The 23703-nt window shown below is 39.2% G+C and overlaps 1 protein-coding gene across 1 annotated transcript; it reads left to right on the top strand.

Annotated features, from left to right (window-relative positions):
• The first annotated feature begins 1307 nt into the window (after positions 1 to 1307).
• Positions 1308 to 23496, top strand: sptlc2b (serine palmitoyltransferase, long chain base subunit 2b). The gene is made up of 12 exons (XM_063901648.1): positions 1308 to 1553; positions 4917 to 5111; positions 6215 to 6369; positions 7482 to 7630; positions 8903 to 9027; positions 10728 to 10821; positions 12449 to 12554; positions 13919 to 14138; positions 15113 to 15239; positions 19353 to 19488; positions 19747 to 19876; positions 21326 to 23496. The coding sequence occupies exons 1-12, from the start codon at positions 1410 to 1412 to the stop codon at positions 21437 to 21439; spliced, it is 1695 nt and encodes a 564-aa protein (XP_063757718.1). The 5' UTR covers positions 1308 to 1409; the 3' UTR covers positions 21440 to 23496.
• The last annotated feature ends 207 nt before the right edge of the window (positions 23497 to 23703 follow it).

The raw sequence follows: 23703 nt of genomic DNA, 5'->3' as shown, positions 1-23703 counted from the left end.
TAACGATAGTAAGGGGAAATCTTGATATTTATTCACAAAGCAATAACAAATGTGTGTTTTTCTGCTTATTTTAGGACATTTGTCACTTTTCATCCATATATCGTTCTTATTTCAAGAATTCATATTTTTATTTAAGGATTCTTATCAGGCCTAACTCACGGCACTGGCAGATTATTACACTTGTTTCAAATCTGTATCTACTCAAATCAAACTCATTTTGTTTTAAAATGGCTGTTTTTTGCAGTGTGAATACCACGAAGTAAAATATAGCTCATTTGTATCTTATTATATATTATAAACTCCTTCTTTAGTTAGTTTAAAAGAGGATTAGAGATGGTAGATTATGTTGTTTACATAGCCTGATGGGTATCAGAGTATCAGAGTGTTATCTCTCACAGGTCACACTTTCACACCACGGCCAGTGTGCTTTATGTTAATATGGAGTTAAAGCAATCACGTAATCCACACAAAAAAAACTGTTTTAATAATGATAATTGTTGATACAGCTTAATTGGGAAAGGGGTGAGAAATGTTCCATTACCTACATGGGTGAAAAGTAATTACTATCAGTGTAGCTTGGACCTCCTTCCACTCCTTTTTTCCTATTGGATCCACCCTGGAGACAGCCTTGACCCTTGTTTTGCATCTTTCCAGCCCAGGTGAGAAGTACCGTCAGTGGAAAAGGGTATCCAGCTGACGCCTGAGCAGAGGTTATTATGGGTTATTTCCATGGGCTAGTGTTTAAGGACGTCCCATACTTAAGATAGCGTTACGCCTTGCAAAGAGTGAAAATAAGAGTTCTCACACTGTTCAAAATTGCTATGCCACAAATCTTATCATATTAATAAAGATTTATTTTTGGTATTTCTTGAGAATAACTAAATTGATCATGTAATGTAAGTAACTTTTGTTCACAGAACAATGGAAAATACGCTCAATTTTTATTTGACATGATCTCTGCATATTTTACAACTGCCTGCTTTAAACTGATGAAGAAACAATTGTTAATAATCATTCATTTATTGGCAAAAAGGCTGTTAATGTTTAGTTTTGGAAATACAGCGTTTTAAATCATCTACCATATCACATATGTTCTTGTAGAATCTAAACTCCTCCTAATTGGTAAAACCTCACAAACTATCCACGAGATGCTTAATAGTGCGTTCTCAGTTTCCCCAATGTTATCGGCAGTCGAGTGATGAAATGTAGGTTTATAGACGATCTTTGTACTTGAGTAACTGCATTGGCCAATGAAACTCCTGAGGGGCGTGGATTTCCGGCGGACTCTTTCAGTACAGTGCAGAGTGGGCGTTTGTCTCCTACTCTAGCTCATACATGACTTCAGGACTACCGTTACACAAGTTGGAAGATTCAAGTCGTGAAATAACATTCCCAGTCTGCCGACAAAGATGACGGAAAGCTCGGTGAATAAGCTGCTAAACGGGGACGCCTGTCACCGAACCTCAAACGGTAAAAAGTCGAGTAAAAATGGCTTCGTGAAGAACCACTGTGTGTTTCAGCAGCCACAGAGGTACCGTCGCCCCAGGGAGAAGGTAAGGCCCAACCGTCCACACTCAGGGGGGGACCATTATCACGAATTGATGTGTTCGTTAACTCTGCAGTTGTTTGAATGAAAAATAATGTTAGCTAATATGCTAATCATCTCTTCAACCCCCAAAGTTGTCCTTCGACTTTACATTGTTGTTTTGAGTATGTTTGCCCACTGTAGTAAAGTAACGTGTAAAGTGTGTGACATTAGCTAATGTTCTGCATTACAGCCCTATTACACATTAATAACTTATTACACCCCTGTTATACCGTTATTATACCAATGTTGCAGTGTTAGGCTAGTACACCATTGTCAAATCGATATTAAACCCACCTTACACCCATATTACACTGTTAAAACAACCATATTATGCCCATGTAAAATCAATATTACACCTATATTACACTGTTATGAGACCCAAATTACACCCATGTAACGCCAATGTTATAAACTGTCATTACTCCCATTTTACACATAGCCTCTCAGATGACTGTATCCCCCAGGATACAGAAACCATTGAATGGTTAACAGCTGTCTAGTATTTTGTCCTATCAGTTTGTCCCAATGCGACATTTTTTAAGGTGGCTTTAACCAATTGCAACCCGGAACTACATTTCTCACACTTACATCTTAATAATGACTTTCGAAATACTGATTTATATTACATTGTGCAACCAAAATATGGCCTGGAACCGGTTTTATGTGCTATGAAAGGTGCACTTCCCTAAGCGTTTTATACTTCTTCTTTTTCGGCACCTGCCACCTGATCAGGGATGATTGTGATGGTGACCTTTTTTTGTAACCTTACACCCTGTTGTTTGTGTGAGAGTCAGTGTGTGTGTGTGTGTGTGTGTGTGTGTGTGTGTGTGTGTGTGTGTGTGTGTGTGTGTGAGATTGTGATGTGATTGTGTGTGTGTGTGTGTGTGTGAAGTCAGACCGGTCTCTGTTTACACTGACTCTAGTGTGAAGAAGAGCAGGGCCTTGTTGTCTTATTATCGCCAGAGACTCTGTCTGTCTTTCCCCTGGGAAAGGGGGGGGGGGCTGCTTCCACATGACACTCAAGCGGGAATGGAATGTCTCCAGGCAATGAAGGGTGTGGTCCCCCCTCTTGGTGTTGAATGAAAAGCACAGAAGACACAGTGTGTGTGTGTGTGTGTGTGTGTGTGTGTGTGTGTGTGTGTGTGTGTGTGTGTGTGTGTGTGTGTGTGTGTATACTCCACCTCACCACTACACACAATTACACACACACACACACATGCCTTTTGTTTTGCTTTTTGTGTTGTTGTTTTGGTTCAAAACAAAAAGAAGTCATTTAAAAAGTGTATAACTAAAAGAAATGCATCTGTCTTATATGAGAACATCAATATAATTCATGTTGAGATCAGCAGAAGCATTAAGCTGCTGGATTGCTGATTTCAACATAAAGTCGATTAGGTCCAGATGCTTTGGCTGACACACCAATAACATCCTTTTGCAAATAATGTGTCCACCCTTCCAGAAGTTAAGAAAGAGCTGCAGGTCACATATTTGTCTTGTGTTGCTCAAAATGAGAGTTGTCCTATTAGGTAACTTTCTTATGATGCTATGGTGTAAAAAGGAGTGGATGCAAAAAAAATCAAAGTATTGCTGAGGATCGATATCATCACTGTAAAAGTGACATCATCCGGTTGTGACATGAGCTCTGCCTGCTCTTGATAAGGCAACTGACACTGGAGTTCAATGCACTTAAGCATTTGTTTGCCAAATGATCCAGGGTGTGTAACAAGGGTGTGTTTCTTGAGGCTGTACCTTAAGTGTTTCTTAGATGAACTAATCAAACTGTCTGTCCGAAATCTTATACTGACAAATAAAGAATTTAGAAGGTGTGTAAATGCAAGGAACCTATTGATACAGTATGTTTTAAAGGTTCCTAGCCTGTCCTGAAAAAAGATTTAAACAAATCCCAATACATAGCCTTGCTGCCCTTATCGCAATATTTTCAATTGTATAACCCTGTATCATGATAGCTGATTTTTTCCACTACACATACCTACAATTTAGACCTTTTCACAGAGTCTCATTGAAGAATCAGCCAATAATGTTCTCCGAGGTGTGTGTCCATTGCTGGAAAATGAATTTATCGATATTAAGCTTGAAATAATCCCAGTATTGAGAATATAGAATACTTTCTAGAAGCAGGATTTGTATATAGAGCAAAGAAGAATGACCTCTGTAATAGCTTTCCGTTGGGATTGCAGTGTCAATATTTTAATAAAAATTAGGCACAAATTGAACCTGCTTCTATATTGACCGGCAGGTAGACGACTTACTCCCTTATTTACCTACTCTTAGGCCTAATGCAAAACATCTGCTATCTGTAAGCTTTCCTATTACCCTATACTGTAATACGATCATCATCTATTGAGTTACAGAGCATTTTTCCACCGGCTTTACCTCAGGTCAGGTCTTCCTCTCCTCAGTCCCTGTTTGTCCACAGGTATAAATGATTTAGCAAATATGACGTCAGTCAACCTTCATTTAGCCGCTGTGGTCGGCATCAGTATGCAACAGTCTGTTTGAACAGTGGATGTGTTTTTGTGCTCAATGTTTGACATCTCCCAAACCTCCAGCTCTCTTCAAAGCATTTTTTCAAAACTTGGGAATAGGGGACTTGTTTGACTGGTTTGACTGGTTTTATGCTCACACACAAAGTGCAGTGCTCTCCTGTTCGCTTGCTTAGAGGTATTTCTTGGAAAAGCATGACCGGTCACATGAGGCCTGGTTGCTAAGCAGCGGGGCACAGCCTGTAATGAGTTACCACCCTCATTTGTTTAATGCTGCTTTTGTAGACAGCCGTTCCACCGTCCATTCCCAAATGATTCTCGTATTTTCTTTATTTCAGTTTTTTTCAGCTCCTCTAGTGTGTGACCCCATTTATAGGATCACATAATCCAGGATCAATATTGCTATTCATAAAACTTCATGAATTAGAACCATGGATTTATGGTCATTTTCCTGCTCACTGGGCTGTAAAGAACTGGGCATGGTGAGGTCTCTCTGAATCAATGCGCTTATTTGAGCCTTTATTAGGTTTCTAACTCTTTCCAAGGAGAACACTTTATAACACACTGCTGTCGTCTAGTGTGTTTGTCCAGAATACAATCACAATTTATTGGGCTCTCTTGGAGGGCTGATTTAAACAGACTTAAAGCGTAGATAAACCATTACCCTTTGAAGGAGAACCCACCAGCTTAAATGTTTTTATTTGAACATAAAGTGTCTGTTTGTTAACATAACCTCAAATATCTGACCTTGCCTTGGATGTGTTGAGTGAAAAAAGATCTTTGGTTCTGCAAAGAACGAATAATTTAACTTTATTGCCCCCCAGAACCAGAATGTCACACACAACTCCAGCCTGTACTGGAAGCCTTACTCGGAATCGTTTGAGGAGACGCCTCTTCTGGTGGCCGTGCTCACCTACATGGGCTACGGCATCCTCACCGTCTTCGGCTACCTCAGAGACTTCCTTCGTTACTGGAGCATCGAGAAGTGCAACGTGGCTCAGGAGAAAGAGGAGCAGAAGGTAAAGTACACCCCACTGTGTGCAAATGATGATTTAAAAAACACTTGTGAAGCTATTCAAGGCAATCAAATTAGTTCAAGAAATGTAAGGCAATGACAAAATGACAATAGTAAGACAAGTTTTATTTTTGTAAAGCACATAACTACGGTGGCCGATAAGTGCAAATGTGTTAGAACTGCCCAAAACATTTCTATAACAAGAAACACGCCGCAAATAAATAAACACAAATGTGCCAAAACACATGCAATTTAAGATACATCTTCACCAACTTGAACACTATACTAAACTTTAGAAATCATTCACCAACTAGCCCTGAACGTCAACAAGCGCCCCGGTCCCATGGTAATGTTTTGGGCCATTGTCTGCCACCGTACATTTCAGCAATAAACAATTCAGAGTTCTCTACATAAAACACAATTTCATCAAGACAAATTGCAATAGATATACATTCAAATTATATTTAAATACATTAAACAGTTATTCGATAATAGTTATTAAAGTTACACTGCGGTGAAATAACTGAATCATCATTTTTTATGAAAGCCAAAGGTACACATGAAAGTCTTTAGCCTTTCTTTCTTTTTAAGTACTCAGAGTTGCAGCGCACCTGCAGTTTTTAATGAATAATAATAAGTTGTATTTCTATAGCACACTTTAAAAACAACATTATCTCAAGGTGCTTCACAATGCCATGAGGGAGAAAAAAAAGTTATCTAAGGAACATATTTAATAAAATACGTTTAAAGAAATCACACCAGGGAGCTGAGTTTTAAAACAATTGTGAATTTGTTTCTGATATATGGTGCATAAAAACTGAACCCTCAAATGATACTTGAAAAGGTTTTCACTTTTGTTTTGCATTACTTTTAAAAAAGTTTCAAGTTTCTTTGATTTAAGAAATCTAATCCTAGGGAAGAACTGTGGTACAAGTGTTGCAAGTCTTTTACACAGTGTCACACCTTTTTAAAATCTGGTTTCGACAGAAAGTATTTGACTGTGCCCTTATCTGACGCAAAGCAACAATGACCTCTTGGGAATTTTTTGAATTGTCAAGACATGCTATTAGGAAATCCAACAATTTACCATTTCCTCCCCCCCTGCAGGATTTCGTTCCACTCTATCAGGACTTTGAGAACTTTTACACCAGGAACTTGTACATGAGGATCCGGGACAACTGGAACAGACCCATCTGTAGCGTCCCCGGTGCTAAGATGGACCTGGTGGAGAGGGCTTCCCACGACTACAACTGGACTTTTGAGTAAGTCACTGCTCTGTGGCACCGAGTGTGTGTTGCTCTGTGTGCGCAGGCTTGATACAGTATCAAGGCGTTGTCCATGACTGCCACTATTCCCCCCAGAGGTGTGTTACTGTTCTGCTGATCCTTTGCTCAACAGGAAGTTCACTGACCTCCTCTTTTCTGATAATAAGAGTGACGTAAGCCATTCAGAAGCACCAGTATCTGTCACATGCCATTGAACAGAAGCCATGTGCACTCTCATTGAACTCTGTGATATTTAGAGAGACAAAACGTCCAGATAACAGCAGATGTAGTGTCATATTTTCTGTACTTATATTATTAAAGTACAGAGTAATATGAACTCCGTCAGCTCATTCCATTGGGACTAGGCCTGGGCAACATATCCATATTGTGACTATTTAAACAATAGTGTGACATGAGACTAGGCATTGTCTTAGATTTAGCTACATGACACAAAAGTGATGGCATTTCTGAATGTATTTTTGTTTTTTATTTATGGACTTAATTTGTCCATATGTGACTTTTGTCAAAATATAAACTCAAAAAGTCTAAGAAAAAAAACCCACTTAAATTCAAAAGCAGAAAAAAGGGGGGGAAAGTATATCATGTTCATTAATAAATAGCAATAAAATAATACATTTAATTGGCATTAATAAAAACATTGAAATTCAATAAAAAAAGAACCGTTTTAAGTAGAATGAAAACCAAGCTTACTTAGATTAAGATTAAAGACAATGATAAATGTAAAGGTGGCTAGGATATGTCTTCATTAGGTAATCATTACATTTCTAAATTTCCAAAACCTTTACCCACTTAATTCTTATATGGACATAACACATTCTCTATCAATATTCTCATTGCTAAATATTTTCACTAATCAACCGTAAAATATTGTTCCAACATCAATATCATGTATTTAGTCAAAAATACACGTGTTGTGATTTTCTTCATATGGCCCAGCCCTGAATGGGACATGATAAGTTTGTATAAGTTACCATGCACTGTGATAATAGAGGATAACATTGTACAGGACATGGTAGCCGTGCAACCAGGGCAGTCACGCACAGGTTAAAGATAATTATTCCTATTAACCCTCTGATTTTCTTTCTCAGGCACACAGGCAGAGTGGTGAAGGACGTCATCAACATGGGATCATACAACTACCTCGGCTTCGCTGAAAACACCGGAGCCTGTGCCGAAGCTGCTATCGAAGTCACGGAAAAGTACGGCCCTGGAGTGGGCAGCAGTCGCTGTGAGATGGGTAAGTTCTGTTTTCTTTAGAAGCTGTCATGATTTTTTTCATCATCTCATACTGCTTTTATCATAAAGAGTCAATAAATGCTCAAGTGGAGGGAGAGAGAGGGAGCAGCCTGGACTTTAAAGGCTGCTCCCTCTCTTTTAGCAGTACAATATCAGCTTCAGGCTTCAAGTGGTTTTGAAGGACAGAAAGGCTGAGTTTGAAATATAGTGAAGCATTTTGAAAAGCTTTGAAGTTCCATTTCATTTCAGTTTGATGTTGGCAGCTCCTGATTGTTTATCACATTTCATCTTGTTATCTCCGGCAAAAGAAAAACTAAGGTTCATGGTCTATTTAGCCTAAAGGTGCCCTGTGGAGTTTAGATTTTAGATGAACAAAAGCTTTGTTTACCTACAGTGTTCCTTACCAAAACATTTTCTGTGTATCCTTAAAGTCTAGCAAAGATGTTGAATTGAACTCCCTTCCTCACAAAACATACTGTAAGCAGCGTTTGCTTTTCTGTTCGCTGTCTTTTCTTCCTTGCCTCATTGAACAGCATCACGGGGTGTCACTGATACCTGTTGATCAGTTGGATATCTTAACACCTATGGTGTAACTTTGTATCGTCTTACACTGGTGCGCCTTGATGCACACCCACGACAAAAACAAAACCTGGGCCCCATCATAGAGATAGGGCTCCATACTGATACTAGCAGTCAGAGGGGCCCTATTATACTCTTTGTGGTTTTCCCTGCCTGTAGTGTGGTTTTTGTGCATGTAAATAGTCTGCAAAGGCTGAACCCCCCCCACCCCCTCGTGCCTGTAACGTCTCATTTGATTCCTTTGTTGAGTTCCGCAACATAATGCCATCACTATTTAACACTCGCATTTCTACTTGCTAGCGCTTTAACACATGGTGCGTGATAAGCTAAGTGGCTGGACATCTCTAAGCTGTTAACGATTCACAATCGAACCGGCCAGCTAACCAACCAGAGAAGACTGGGTTCTGGTTTCAGACAGAGGGTGAAAAGAGGTGTTGCAGTGTCACATAAAAACAGCACTTTTTGAAAGATAAAGCATGGAAACATGTTATAGTACACACAGAAAACACAAATATGAAGCTTAAATTAGCATAATAGGGCCCATGGAAAACTCCAAAGGAACTCTTTGAGGACATTGACTTATCTGATTGTTTACCAGGTATAAGAAAACAAGTGCTGACCTAAATATTTCTTTTGGTAGTTGCAGTACACTCATAGGAAGTTGTAGCTAAACTGATATTATTTTCATCTCCAGGAAATCTTGACATCCACGAGGAGCTGGAGCAGTTGGTGGCCCGGTTTCTGGGTGTTGAGTCATCCATGGCTTTTGGGATGGGCTTCGCAACTAATTCCATGAACATTCCTGCTCTCACCGGGAAGGTACGGAATTTCATTCACTTCCTTTCTTATGTTTTTCATCACTCTAGAACATCCTGCTCCATTTGATTTGATTACTTTGACAGTCACATGTGCCCTTAGTGGAATTTTTTGGGTATGGGAGTGCCATTACACTGTCCCAGAAACAATGCTTTGTGTGTAAACTAAAAACAAGCTTTCAGATGTAGAGCCAATTCCGAAGGGGTTCAAACTGTTCCACAGCACTAGTTTCCGTTATAAGGTTTCAAAACATCTTGAGTGCCTTGGGGGAAAAGATTGATATTTGAAAGCCACTGTTATTCTAACCTCAATGAAACACACGTCAGTCTTTACTCCCGTCTTAACTTGAACAGGAAGTAAAACTGACAGGCTGGTGTACCTTGTGATTCAAAGAACACATTTCCAGACAACCGCATGAGTGAAAAGCAGATGGACAAGGAGGGAGGGAGAAACTGGCTGCGAGACCGTACAGATCTGAGTCACTGATATTGTCACAATATTCATAACTGTATCACATTTCTGCTCGTCATGCCATAATCATGGGCTGTGTAACAAGCTCATGTATTCATTGGCAAGAGGAAATGGTCGGACCTTTGTAAATGTTAAGGTGTGTTGACTTTAACAGGTGGATAAGGTGTGTTTATTTTGAAACAGTATTTATGGTATAGTGAACAATTGACCCTGGAATATATTTCCTACTCTGTTTCTACTTATCTGAGGGAGGAAACCATATCTCTGGGCATATGTGGCTCAGGGGTGGAAAGAGTTTCTATCAAGTTAGAGGGTCAGTTGTTCGATCCCCAATCCCTGAAGTCAACACGTGAAAGGGTCCTTGGGCTAGATACTTTACCCCAAATTGCTACAGTAGGCATGTCTACACTACAGAAGTTTATGTAATTTAAAGAGGCCCTATTATGCCTTTTGGTGGGTTTCCCTCCCCTGTAGTGTGTTATCAAGGCTTTTATTAAATGGTCTGCAAAGGCCAAAAAAGGCAGACTGGGCTCTGGTTTCAGACAGACGGTGACACATGTTATAGTAGAAACAAAACACACATATATGAAGCTTAAAATGACCAGAATAGGGCCCCTGCAGGCCCAACTCCAAAGGGACTCTTTAAGGAAATTGACTTGACTGATTATTTACCAGGTATAAGAAAACAAGCGTTGACCTAAATATTTCTTACTTAAGACAATTTTGCTAATTGCAATACACTAATGGGACAGACACTAATCATAGTGTGCTGCAGCACAGGCTGTATGAGAAAAATAACATTAAAGCATGGAAACATGTCACAGTAGACTAGAGGAAGAACATACAAATATGAACCAGGAAATGAGCATAATAGGGCCCTTTGAATGTAAAAGGATATCTATTTAACGTTAGTGCGGCTATTCATTGAAACGGGTATACCTAATCACAGAGTATTAAAGTTTCATGTGTAACCCAAGCCTGGATCCTTTGCCACACTGCGGGTGTGTTCTGAAACCTTCAGTTTAGTCAACACTAAACACTCCCAGAATGCTAAATCCTGGGGTATTACAATTAAGCAACTAAAGCTCTGATAGAGGGTTGAACTTGAATATTTCTCCTTGAGTAGTGTTTGACTCTCCTGGCTAATTAGCGATTGCTTGTCTCTTGATGTTGTAACCGATTATCAACACGCAACATGAGTTGAAAAAAACCTCTGTTTTTTTTTTTTACAGGGTTGTCTTATTCTGAGTGACGAGCTGAATCACGCGTCCCTGGTGCTGGGGGCCCGCCTGTCAGGCTCCACAATCCGGGTCTTCAAACACAACAGTGGGTGACCTCTTGTACTCATTACATTACCTGATAAGTAAGATGGAATTGTAACTTCCACACGATTCAAAACTTAAGGAATATTCAAACACGTAAGAGTTTTAGCATATTTCATAACTAATCTCAGCTCATACTAATAGCCTTAAAACGCATGTCACATGGCCATTCACGTACACTGGGCACGCATGTGTTGGGAGAAACAGGAAGCAGATTGTCTGCTCTTTTTAATTTTTTAAAACTTATAATAAAAGGTGTGGTTTGATACTCCAGACTTACATCTTTCTTCCAACACATGCATTCCCACTCAATCAGAGACACATTCAGTGGAGAAAATCTCTCTCTTTTTTTTTCAAGCAGCTACAAGGCTACTAGCACGTTACTATGGCCAACCTCTTTCTCTATCTTTATCAATAACATCAAATTTACTTACATTTTTTTTTTAAATTACTACATTTTCTACATGAAAGGTCACAGAATTTGGTAAACACACATCTCACTTGTGTACCCCTTGGTTTTATCGTACTGTAACACTCACTGTTGTAGATTAACAAGAGGCCACTTTATTAATCCAACAAGGGGAAATATATAAATATATATATACAGCCGTGGAAAAAATAAGAGACCACTTCAGAATGATCATTTTCTCTTGTTTCATTATTTATAGGTATGTCTTTGAGTTAAATGATTATTATTATTATTTTTTTATTGTATTCTATAAACTACTGAACATTTTTCCCTGTGTTGAAAATCAACAGACACTGGAATGGCTGCCATTCATGTAGAGTTTGAGACTTAAGAAAAATTTGGAGTGGTCTCCGGAGCTGTATATATATATTATACAAATACATACATGCGGAAGACCTCCTCACATTAGTTCTAAATACAATTTGCCTTTTTTATTGAGAGGGGTCAGAGCAAAGAGGTTACCATGTTTTACTGCACCAGGTAGCAGATTGGGTTAAATGACTTGCTCAAGTGCCCTGGGCAGCAGTCGCTGTGAGATGGGTAAGTTCTGTTTTCTTTAGAAGCTGTCATGATTCCACACTCAGTATTTTGGTCTGACTTGAACTTGACCTTCCTGTTTACATCCACCACTTCCCTGAAAGCTGCAAACCCTGCCTTTAAACATTTATAATTATTATAGAATGCAGAATTTAAGGAAACATTATGACCCGACCAGGAAGTGAGTGTGATTGTTCTGACTACAACACAAGCCTGGAGTTTGTTTAGCTCAGAAGGGAACTAGAGATTACGAGACATGTGGATGCAACTCTAGCACAAGATGTACACCCTATGTCTGCAGTAACATTAGCTATAAGGCACAGAACATAGGATTAGTGGCTGCAGAGCAACTTTCAACACTATGAGACAGGATTTAGCCTTAATCTGCATCACCCAATGCCAATTTGAGTTACTTCTACTTACTACTCTACTTTACTTAACTACCACTTAACTCGCTTTTATTTACCATATTGAATCGCACAGCAGTTGATTTGGCCCAGGATGAACACACACACAGTCACCAGAGATCTTACGTACTCTCATCCATTAATGCAACAGTGTTCTCCTATAACTTTAGGAGAATAAAAGCTTGTGTGTTTTTTTTGTTGTTTTTTTTGTGTTCTAGACATGCAAAGCCTAGAGAAACTGCTGAGAGACGCCATCGCACACGGACAGCCCAGAACCCACCGACCCTGGAAGAAGATTCTCATTGTGGTGGAGGGAATTTACAGGTATACACTCGGATGTACAGTACTCTTACTGACATAATGTGTTTACTAGATAATAAATAATGCAAGAGCTGGATAATTAGGCTAAGCTTATTACGTTTTATTTCTGTTTTTATTGCTATTTAACTGTAAGATTTTGAATACCATGACTGTATCTCATTAAACTGTGTTTACTGCAAATGACTTGACACACACAGTTGTCTGGGAGAGGACATATGAATCTGTAACTGGTATTGCATTTGTTACATTAGAAGAAACATGATATACTCTCAGCAAAAGTGATGTTTAAATATTATAGCTGTATTTTACTTGACATTGGAGGGTTGCGTTTAAAGGACCTATGACAGGTTTAGTTATTCAATCCCTTCTACTTTGTGACGCCATGCTATTTTAAAGGTTGTTTTATGATATGATTCTGTCCCTTCAGTCACTGTAGCTGCAAAACAGTAATTCATTTATACAAGAAAAAGCACTTTTGGCAGTTTAGAGTTCAACGCAGATTCATTCTTTGTAATCATTTGTATGCCACCCTCTTGCTGACTAATCAAAAACTAAACGTTTTCTCATAGATTGAGGTGTGTATTCCAATTTCACAATCTCTAGTTCAGACAGTATTTAGTCCTGATGGCAGCCCGCCCTGATATCCCTTTGTTTAAATATAGAAAATAATATGGATTTGGAAGTGGGCCCACTCTCCTTCAGGCATAATGTGTTCCTTTCTTTTCTGTAGTGTACTTACTAGAAAGGCAATTAATCCTGTTGATCAATAGAGTTTTCAGAGAAGCTGCCTGCCCTGCTCAGTGCCCTGCGCTAATGCAATGTTAATGAAGTTTCATTTCCACTGGGAATTTCAAAGCAAAAGCTTCAACACCTGCTCATGCTCTCACGATTACACGGCAGTCTTTTCAGGGTGTCGGCCCAATATTACTGTCCACTGCACCTTGGCCAATTCATTTTTAATCTACCAGTTCAACCATAGGTTGTCAGCTACTGATTTGTCGGTGCTTAAATCCTAATAAATAAATGAGTTAATAAAGTTAAATTCAAAAAATTCCAAATGTTCACCTTTCATATAACTTAGATAGGGTTGGCTTATTTGGCTTTTACAATAGTTAGGCTTATTAAAATCCAATGCATTCATGTACTTGTCATTGTTTTTTAAAGTTTGTTTCTCCATGGTTGAATGCACTTATTTTAAGTCGCTTAGCATCAACTTAATGAAATGTATTTTAATGATGTGAAATGTAATGTATTCATTAAAGTAGCTGAGGATAGAATATTGATAAGGCAGTAAGTAAGCCTTTATCGCTATAGATGAGTAGCGGTACAATTTAGTTTATTTCTGACTGTATTTTTTCCTTCTGAAGCATGGAGGGCTCCATCGTGCGTCTGCCCGAAGTCATCGCTCTGAAGAAGCGCTACAAGGCGTACCTGTACCTGGACGAGGCCCACAGTATCGGTGCCCTGGGGCCTAACGGCAAGGGAGTGGTTGACTACTTTGGCTTGGATCCCAAGGATGTTGACATAATGATGGGAACATTCACCAAGAGCTTCGGGGCTGCTGGAGGATACATTGGTGGGAAAAAGGTTGGTGAAATCAGACAGAGGAATTTGAAGCATGCTGTGATAAAGCAACTATGAGGCATTCGGATTATAGTATGTGAAACCGTTAGTCATAAACTCGAGGGATCTTAGCAATTTCCACGTTGTGTATCATTCAGTTTTGGTGTTGGTCAACACTGTTTACGGGCAATAGGAAGTATCGCTTCCTGTTTTCTGAAAACAGTGTACGCTTTCATTTTCTACAAAAAATCAAAACTCACCTTTAAGAACGGCTTTAAATGTGTAGTTCATGTGTCCTGGTGTTTATTTTAAGGTTGTATTTTTTATTATAATTTATCCTGCTCTATTGATAAAATGTATAAATGTTTTATAATACAAAGTAGGGTCGCAAACAAGGCTTCTTCAGTTGGCCTAGCTGAACAATAATATACAAATACATAGAAGACACACCAATACAAATACACTTTTCATATCTTTAGGAACATTTGTTATGAAATATAGGAGTTATCATGCCGAGAAACCCAGATGATGGCCTGATGTATATTTCCCTTAAAAATGAGGAACACCTAGCCCACACCTTCATTGTGTTTGTTATTCTAAAGCGGCCTTTATAACCAATTATGTGATCCTACATTAGAAATGATGTGCCACTGATATTATGTTTGGATCTATACTTTAATAAATAAACAACAGTAAAGCATCATTTTACTCACCATCAGCAGCCATAATAACAAACTCTGCTTTACTTGGATTTCATTGTTTATTCATGGTGGAAAAAATCTGATTTTTAAATAAAACTGTATAGTCAGCTTTTTCATTTTGTATAATATCACGTCTTGTAATATTTCAAATATTCTAATAATAATAATCTGTAAGGCACACTTGTCTCTCTTCTGTATCTTCTCTTCTTCTGGGTTTGCTCACTAACCAACTTAAATATATTGCATCCCTGTTGCTATTGGAAAATAAAAGCGTCTTTAATGTGATTTCTCTATCAGGAGCTGATCGACTACCTGCGGCGCCACTCTCACAGCGCCCTGTACGCCACCTCCATGTCACCCCCCGTGGTCCAACAGATAATCACCTCTATGAAGATCATCATGGGAGAGGACGGGACCACACTGGGTAGGTGCCAGAAAAAATGGCTCTCACTACTTAAAAGTGTGCTAACTCGTTCCTGCAACGCTATTTTACTATCGGGTTAAAAAGATTGGGTTTACAGACATCTATTTCCTTACAGAAGGTATATAAGTTGCGAAACACACAGAACAAGTATAATTGCTATCTTTTGTTGCTTATTATTCGTCCTTGTTGTTGCAACAATTCTGTAATTTCCAAGCTGTGGGTCACTCTTGTTTTAATGACATTGCATCACTTTCCATCACCAACCACACGATGGCAGTACAGGCCTGTGTTTCAGTCTTAATTCCCTACTGCAAACCAGGCTGTAGCACAAGCCTTCCTGACAGATGGTGTTCAGCTTTGCCACCTTTTGTACTTTGACTCCTTGATACACAGCGTGCTTGTTTACCTTTGAAATGATTCATACCCCGCCAAGAGATAAAGGCTACTATCTAAGGCAAACTGGCAATTATTTACTAGTAAATATAGGCCGTATCAAACTCTATGGCATGGGTGAACCCATTCTAGATAAAGTAAATGCCAAAGGGAGTGTTATTAGTATGTCACTTAGTTGTTTTGTTCAGATTATTTAATATCTTCTAAAAGTTTGACTTGGTTTCTTCAGATTTTAAAGGGATAACTTTTGGGAAGAATCGCTCTGAAAAGTTTCAGATGATTTTTCCAGCCTGTCTGTGTCTTCTCAACGCTGTTAGGCTAAAACATGTTGAAAGCGGTGGTCTTTCAGTACAGCACGATGTGCATTTTTAACACTGATGTGAGACAGTTCCTTTCCTCTTGTTCGATTGTGCCCAGGCTGATGTAAGGTCTTGAAGTGTTGGTATGTTGACTTCCACCCACTGCCTTTAAGGCAAACATTTTTTGTAAAGCGACCTTGTGTAACATGAAAGGCGCTATATAAGTTATTATTATTATTATTATTATTATTATTATTATTATTATTATTATTATTATTATTATTATTAGGCTTTCAGATGTGTGTTTCTTTGTGTATGTGCACTTCTATGCCTCCATGCTGGGTACAAAGCAGCGTGGTGTTCAGGGCCAGAGATCCGTGCAGATCAAACTCTGCTGGACTCATCTCCTACACACACAAACAGGTCACTGAAGTCGTGTTTTTCTTGCAGGGCGGCTCCCCCGTTTACTTTTTACGGGGGCTTGATTGATGTAGCCTCCCTTAAAAATGCTGACTTAAAGAGATCAGATTACCTCGCTCCCTGGTCATTCAATCATTAAGCACAGGAATAAACACCTGGAGAAACCTTTAGAGTGTTCCGCAATGTCATCAAGTCTTTCTCCAAACTATTCCGAGACCTTACATCAAATCCCAACCTGACAAGTTTTCCTTGTAGAAGAATAACAATGACAGTGTGATTGGTTGCAGCCCGTTCACTGTTTGAAATACAGGCCTTTGAAGATTCAGACACTGACGCAGAGTACAAGTGACAGTTGAGCTGCCTGCTAACGGCTGCTTATTGTTGGCCTGCATCAAGATGGACATTTGTTGTTTGAAGCTCACATCAATCAAACATGTACATGAGCCATAAGGGGCAAAGCTTCTTTCAATCCTTAGAAGCACTTTGTCTGAATAGTATATGTTGCTCTGTCTTTCGCCAACAGTGCTGAGAATAGCTTCGGATTCCTGGAGTGTGGAAAAAGAATGTCTGCATAAATATAATGTCAGACTCTGTTGTGTCTCGGGGACGCTTTGAAGCCGCCGTGTTCTGCTCTGTTTTTCAGCATGGCCAGGCAGATGTGTGTTGCTGTTGGCGCTCTATGCCATATGGTTTATTTGTTTGGTTAAGATGCTATCTGTGGAGGCTCAGTCTGAGGCTGCAAGTGAGTGTGCATCAGTCTGACACGAGAGATTGATGCCCCTTTAGTTTCAGCCCCCTTGACCTCGGCCTTAAAAAATCCTGGTCATCTTCAAAGGCGAGAAGTGTAGCGCCCTCTCTTAATAAGTGTGGGATACTATCAAATACATGGGCTGCATTCGAAAAATATAAATGTCCTATGTCTCTCACAGCGCTGTCTTTTTTTACTTTGATGGAAAACATGCTTTAAGCAAAAAAGAGCAGTTATATATATTATATCAATATCCTGATTGAGACAAGATATCATCTTCGATTTTAAAATCATCTTATTCTAATATCGTATAAGTGTTATCTTTTCCTGGTTTTAAACGCTGCATAACAGTAAAGTGATGTAGTTTGCAGATTTGATCAGGGTTTGGTTTAAACTTGGTAACAGGGGAGCTGCGTCCTCTTACTTTCGGCGTGCGCCCTTATACCAAAATGCAGATTTTCCCCGTCAAATGTAAAAGTGATGCCAGAAAACAATATTTCTGGTCAATAAAAACTGTAGAATGAATATATCTTATATACACGATCAGTCCCCTCATAATATATTTTTCGAGAAAAAGACCCTGTTTATTATTTGTCTTTACCCACTCAGTCATTACAATCACTGATGATTAATTATGAAAAATGTCATCGTGTTAAATTTTATGAAAGCACCAATATTCAACCCAATATTTCATTTTGCAGTATTGATATTGAGGTATTTGGTTAAACATGTTTGTAGTTTTTGTATATATATTTTGGTTGACGTTGTTTGGTTGACGTACTCAACTTGTTATTGTGACTTCTTCTTCCGCCTTGCTTTATTAAATTAGCTTCGGATGATATTCAAGTTCTTCAATTTAAAAGGAGGCTCAATAGAAGTATACAGGAATGCACTTGACCTCTGAACAAGAGCTGATAATCCAGTTTTATGAAGCTTTCAAGCCAAACCAATATTAATATCTAAAAGCAATGTTGCGGGACCAGAACACCCCCACAGGTGTTTTCACTTATTGGAGCTGATTAGACCTCTGCACAGGTTGCCTGGCACTGCGTGCGGTCACCACATGTTCTAATAACGAGAGTGAGGAAAATGCCAATCAGGAATGATGATGACAAGAAGTGTAATCAGGACAATTAAGTGAAAACACCTGTGTGGGTGCCCCAGGGGTGAGAAGGGCCTTTCATCAAAGAAGTCACCGGTGGATACTCATTATCAAGGTTGTTTAATTGCAACAGCACAACCTTTTAAATACAGTTTTTCTCAGCAGTCGGAAGTATAGTCTTCACTGAGGTGTTGAGCCACAGTTAAAGTAAAGTATGGCTGACTTTCAACCTAAAGACCCATAGAGGGGTGCAGGAATACATTTTAAAACCTGGAAATTACCTCATTAAAATAAGGTCTGTGCTGTAAAATATTTGAAAGATGTATGTTGCCACACAATCTTTTTAGACGGGATAGTAAAGTGGGGCATGAATGAGTCCTAAAACCCGGAAATTAGTGAGCATTTGACCACTTTCCCGTGTTCTTGTGTTGAAGCCACATTCTTAAAGAGAGTACTTAATGTCATCACGCCAAACATTAGCCGCCTTTAGCTTAGCGGTGGCAACGCAAAGCCATGCTGATGAGGTTTGTTTATACCCTGATAAAAATGTTTCAAGTTTAAATATTAGGTTCAACTTAATACTATTGCTTTCAAAACAATTATGTGGAACCTGTTGACATAATACATTTAATTAAAGGCAATGTTTCATTTTTACAGTGTAGCCTAACGTTAGCTCTTTCTTCTGAAGCAGTTACGCTTTAAAAATGACACAATGACACGACAATATGTGGAAAGTACCCTGCTGAACAAAATGTGTAGGAATCAAATGTATTTGCCACAAGTCTTATTTCTGGAAATATTAAAAGAGTCAGTACAAAAATCCCATTGATTTTTGCCCAGGTAGCCATTGCAATGCTAACTTCTGGGTTATGGTTAGGGTCATCATCACAGCACCACTATCGTGGTTACTTTAGTAATTTAAAGGGACAGCTCACCCCAAAATCAATAATGCACATTTTTCCTTGTACCTGTAGTGCCAGTTATTAAGAGTTGGAGATATGAATCATAGAGATGTCTTCATTCTCTTCAATATAATGGAACAACAAGGTCCCTTTAACTGTTGTCCATCCAAGCTTGCCTTGAGTAACAAAATAATCGTAATAAAAGATTTATGTCCACATTGACAATTGTCTCTCTGTTTATCTTCCCAGGTGCTGACCGCCTCAGACAGCTTTCAGAGAACACTACCTACTTCCGCAGAAGACTCCGCGAAATGGGCTTCATCATCTACGGCAATGACGACTCGCCTGTAGTACCCTTGATGCTTTACATGCCTGCCAAAATCGGGTATGTGACTCTCCTCTTTAAAATAGTATTTTATATATTTTCAATGCTACACACAAATTCTGGCTAATACTTCCAATGAGTTCACATTTGGAAAAGACATAAAGGCTTAATTTTAATTACTTTTGTCCCTTTTCTAATTAGAATCTGACTCAATGTGTGGAAAACTGTTTGTGATTCAAGATGTGGGAATGAAGGTGGTGGGTCACGTCATAGGTTGAATTTCCAAACTCTGTGCCTAATGTTGCCGTTGCTTTTCAGGGCGTTTGGTCGCGAGATGCTGAAGAGAAACATCGGCACGGTGGTTGTCGGCTTCCCTGCAACACCCATCATCGAGTCGAGGGCACGTTTCTGCCTTTCGGCCGCCCATACCAGAGAGATGCTAGACACAGTGAGTCTTCAAATAATACTTTCCAAACACAAAACAGAGGGATACAATCCGAAAAGTTACCACAAAAAAAGTACTTTTTAACGAATATTGGAGATTAATTTAACTACAATAAAACTCTTGACAAGTCTTCAAGTCTTACAGTGTAGCATATTTTGTGCTACAAAAATAGGCAATTGCAGGCTTAAAATCCAAAGTAATGCAAAAAAGTTTTATTTCTTTTATAACTATTTAATTTCTAGCAGAGACTTCCAATAGATATTACCCATAGATTATAGTTCTTTTTTTATGACTACAATGGTCTGTGGCTGATCATGGGTCATATAATCAGCTATTCTTTATACATTTTCTTGCATTTTTCCTCGTATTGCAGAGGTTTTTCTCAGATGTGTTGCCATTAAAGGGGCCGCCTTAAATTGAAAATGGTGCAGAAAGTTTCCACTTGCAGTTTAGAACAAAACAACTTCATAATTAGCTTGATAATAACTTTAAAATGGCTATTAGCACGTCAGCACTGACTGCCAAACTGCTTTTAAACTGCTTTGCATTTGCTCTGTCATCTCCTAAATGCATCAGAAGGATGACTACCTTTTCCTTAAGACGGGGAGATTAATAAAACCAGTTTCTTGGACAGTATGGGCTAGATTAAAAAAAGAAAATCAGTTTTATCTTTATTTATCATCAAAGCTGTAAAGAAAAAGACCTCTGATCGTCTTCTAAATGATTTCAGAGTTTGAGTTCTCAGCTGTCTATCATCAGATCTGCCGGCCTGACTGCTGACTGACATTTTCTGTATACTTGTGTGCGTCTGTCCACATACTTAAAGTGTGCCTTTTGAATAATTACGGCTCTCCAATGTGTCCTTTATTATAAAGGAACTTAGAATGCCAAGCTGTCTCCGAGTATTACGGCGCGCGCTCAGACGGAGACTTTTATACGAGCTGCTCTGTCTCTCTGAAGACACTTCATTCATCTTACTGAGGAGCGTGTCAACACCGTTTGTAATAGTCCATTTAAAGGGCATCAGCCTGCCTTTGTAGAGCACTCGAAGGAGCCGCTTTTTCCGTCTTTGAGAAATAGCAAGGGTTGCCTGTTCCAAAGTATGGGATCAGGAAAAAAAAAAAAAAGGTCAGGAGGGAAGGTAAATTGTTTCCAGGTGCCCTGCAGTGTTGCAATGCTTGATACAGTCTCTTGTGGAAAGACGTGGAGGAGTTTCTGTTCAGTTGTGGCTTTACGCAGCGGGCCTTCTGTTCACCTTTTGCTTTCAGAACCCCCCTATTCGACATGTTGAGTGCGATTAAGGCTTATCACATCATTTATCAAGTTGTTAAGCCATGCGTGTAATCTGCTCATCTTGACATATTTTTGGCTCTCCTTACTTCATTTCGATTGATATCATGCATGTCATTTCGGATTGAGACTAATAGCATTCCTCCTGTGTTCTTTAACAAGGCGCTGGATGCCGCTAATGAAGTGGGCGACCTGCTGCAGCTGAAGTACTCCAGACGTGAGCAGCCTCGTCCTTCGCTTGGATGGATGTCCGAAGAAAGCCTGCTTCAGGATTGAGCCACATCCTCCCGCTTCCCTCCAGCCAACTACTGACCGTCCCTTACTTCACCTTTTCTTGCCTGATATCACTGATCTTCCTCTGAGCCAGTCTCTACTGCGCCATATCACCTCACATCCGACTCCAATAGACTCGCCAGCACCAAAGTCTTAATAGGTCGCTTTAAAACATGCACGTTAACATCACTCGTTAGCATGCATGCAGTCTGTGAACTGTATGTACTTTCTAACTTGTTTTTTGACTACAACGTCGAGTCTTAACTGTGTGCACACTGAATGTGTCTGATTTGTGCAATAATAACTAGGAATTTCTTCGTAAATCAAACAAGTATATCGATATTTTCCACGAGTTCTTACTCGTGCACTTGGAGGGAAAAAAAACTGATCATAGCTAATGCTACGATGAACACTCGAGGAAAAAATATATGTGTAAATATTATTTATCCCCATGTTGGCAATGCTGCCTTAGGGTGGCATCCCAGACCTCAAAGAGATATACAATATAAGGAAGGAGTAACATTAGCACATGTACTCCATGTATTTATCTAAAAGCTTTTTTTTCCTACTTTTACTTGAAGACAGTACAGAATATCGGGGTTCTTTCCCTAACCAAAGGATGTATATGTATAGATATGTTTTCTACCCTTTTCTCTTAAAAAAGCAATGCAGATGTTCCACAAGAAAACATGGAAAAGACAGGGAAAGAATCCCAGGGGAGCTGGAGCAAGGATTATTTTTACTGCTTATTTCCTAGAAATATTTGTAGGCCTTATTTACTGTTTACACCTGCACTCAAAAGCCCAGTGTCTTTAACATTTCTGAAAGCTAATTAGCTACACGTGTGGTTTATTTAAAAAAGTCCTTCTCACTTAAGTGCTTTCATGTGAATCGGCGCTGCGCACATTGCCACGCTGTGACTTAGATCTGTATGTATGACGACGGTGCAGCCATGCCATGTCTGATTTACAGATCGCTTTATTTATTTTGAAATGTCTTTGTCATCTTATTTTTGTGAAGAAAAAACAGGTTTTTATCCGAAAGGCAGCTCCAAATGTGTCTTAGTGTGTTTAAACTGATACGTCTAAGCTTCGGTGCCAGCACTACTGATAGGCATTGTGAATGCACAGATGAAGTAGTCACTGGAAGATTTGTACGACTGTGCTTCAAATGTCTTCGTTTTTGCTTGTTCTTCTGGAATGACATTCCATATCAACCTGCTTTCAGTGTCAAGTGTTTTAAGTTTTTGTTTGACTTTTCTTGTGTGAGGTCACCCCAGACATGGCACACATGCCACTGCTCATGTGCGTTATTATGTTCTACCACTTAATTGATGTGAATTGGAGTGAAGCCAGTCAGAAAGCTGGTCATCGTCTGGCTATGTGACCATTCCTACATATGTTCATCAAAGTGATTAAGCTCAACTCAAAGCTTGAGTTGATGTTTTGTGGCATTTTAGCACAGCATGCTAACAGTTTGGGGCCTCTTTTTACTGTAAATTCAATTCATTCCAAATTTGCTGTTGTTTTGTTTTCAACAGAAAATGTCTTGAATAATGACTCTGTGATGCTTTTAATAAATATAATATAAAAGGTGGAACACATGACTATGATCTGGAATTGCACTCTTCAGAAATATGCTCTGACATAATAAAGAAAAAAACGTCAAAGTTTCCTCTCAAGCTGTCTGAAGCACTATGCAGCATGTTAAGTCTCTACATTTCTGTCTATGGAGGCAAAATTGTAATTGCAACCAGCAACGTGACTGTTTCTCTCAGCCAGGTTTCCCTCATTGAAACTGAGGAATTAAACTCGAGAGTTTAAAAAAATGTTTGGAACTCTTTGATGTAATGTGACTGTTTTTCCCGCCTGCCTACCACAAATACCTGCAAACTGACCTGCAGTGACCGCTGGAGACTTGCTTATCAGTTGCTTTTTTGCCCTTGGAATTGTATATGGGTTGAAGATAAACCACTTAGAAGAGATTGCAAAACCATGATGTTTGTTGACCATGCTGTTGGAAACAGGGCTGCGAAGATTAAATCACTTTCTTTGTATGAAGTTTTGGAATGGGTTTGTGTTTATTTACAGCATGCACACACACACAGACTGAAGTCACAACTTAGAAGCTTGTGACAAACAAATGTTTGAAAGCCTTTTTGACTGATAAGTCACTGACATCCCGCCATTACCCAGCATTCCACCTTGGCCAGTCATTCCCGCACGTCTAAAAATTGCGTTTTTATGGATAAGTATGCCAAAGGGATG

This window comes from Eleginops maclovinus, chromosome 15, assembly GCF_036324505.1.
Source record: "Eleginops maclovinus isolate JMC-PN-2008 ecotype Puerto Natales chromosome 15, JC_Emac_rtc_rv5, whole genome shotgun sequence".
NCBI classification, from domain to species: domain Eukaryota; kingdom Metazoa; phylum Chordata; class Actinopteri; order Perciformes; family Eleginopidae; genus Eleginops; species Eleginops maclovinus.
Note: the sequence above shows the minus strand (reverse complement) of the source record. Positions and strands in the feature narration are given on the sequence as shown.

Bases quoted from the DNA above. Each gene is read 5' to 3' on its own strand.
- sptlc2b (XM_063901648.1), top strand. From the start codon at position 1,410: ATGACGGAAAGCTCGGTGAATAAGCTGCTAAACGGGGACGCCTGTCAC. The intron at 9,028-10,727 runs GTACGGAATTTC...TTTTTTTTACAG, and splicing joins TTCCTGCTCTCACCGGGAAG to GGTTGTCTTATTCTGAGTGA. The intron at 12,555-13,918 runs GTATACACTCGG...TTCCTTCTGAAG, and splicing joins GTGGTGGAGGGAATTTACAG to CATGGAGGGCTCCATCGTGC.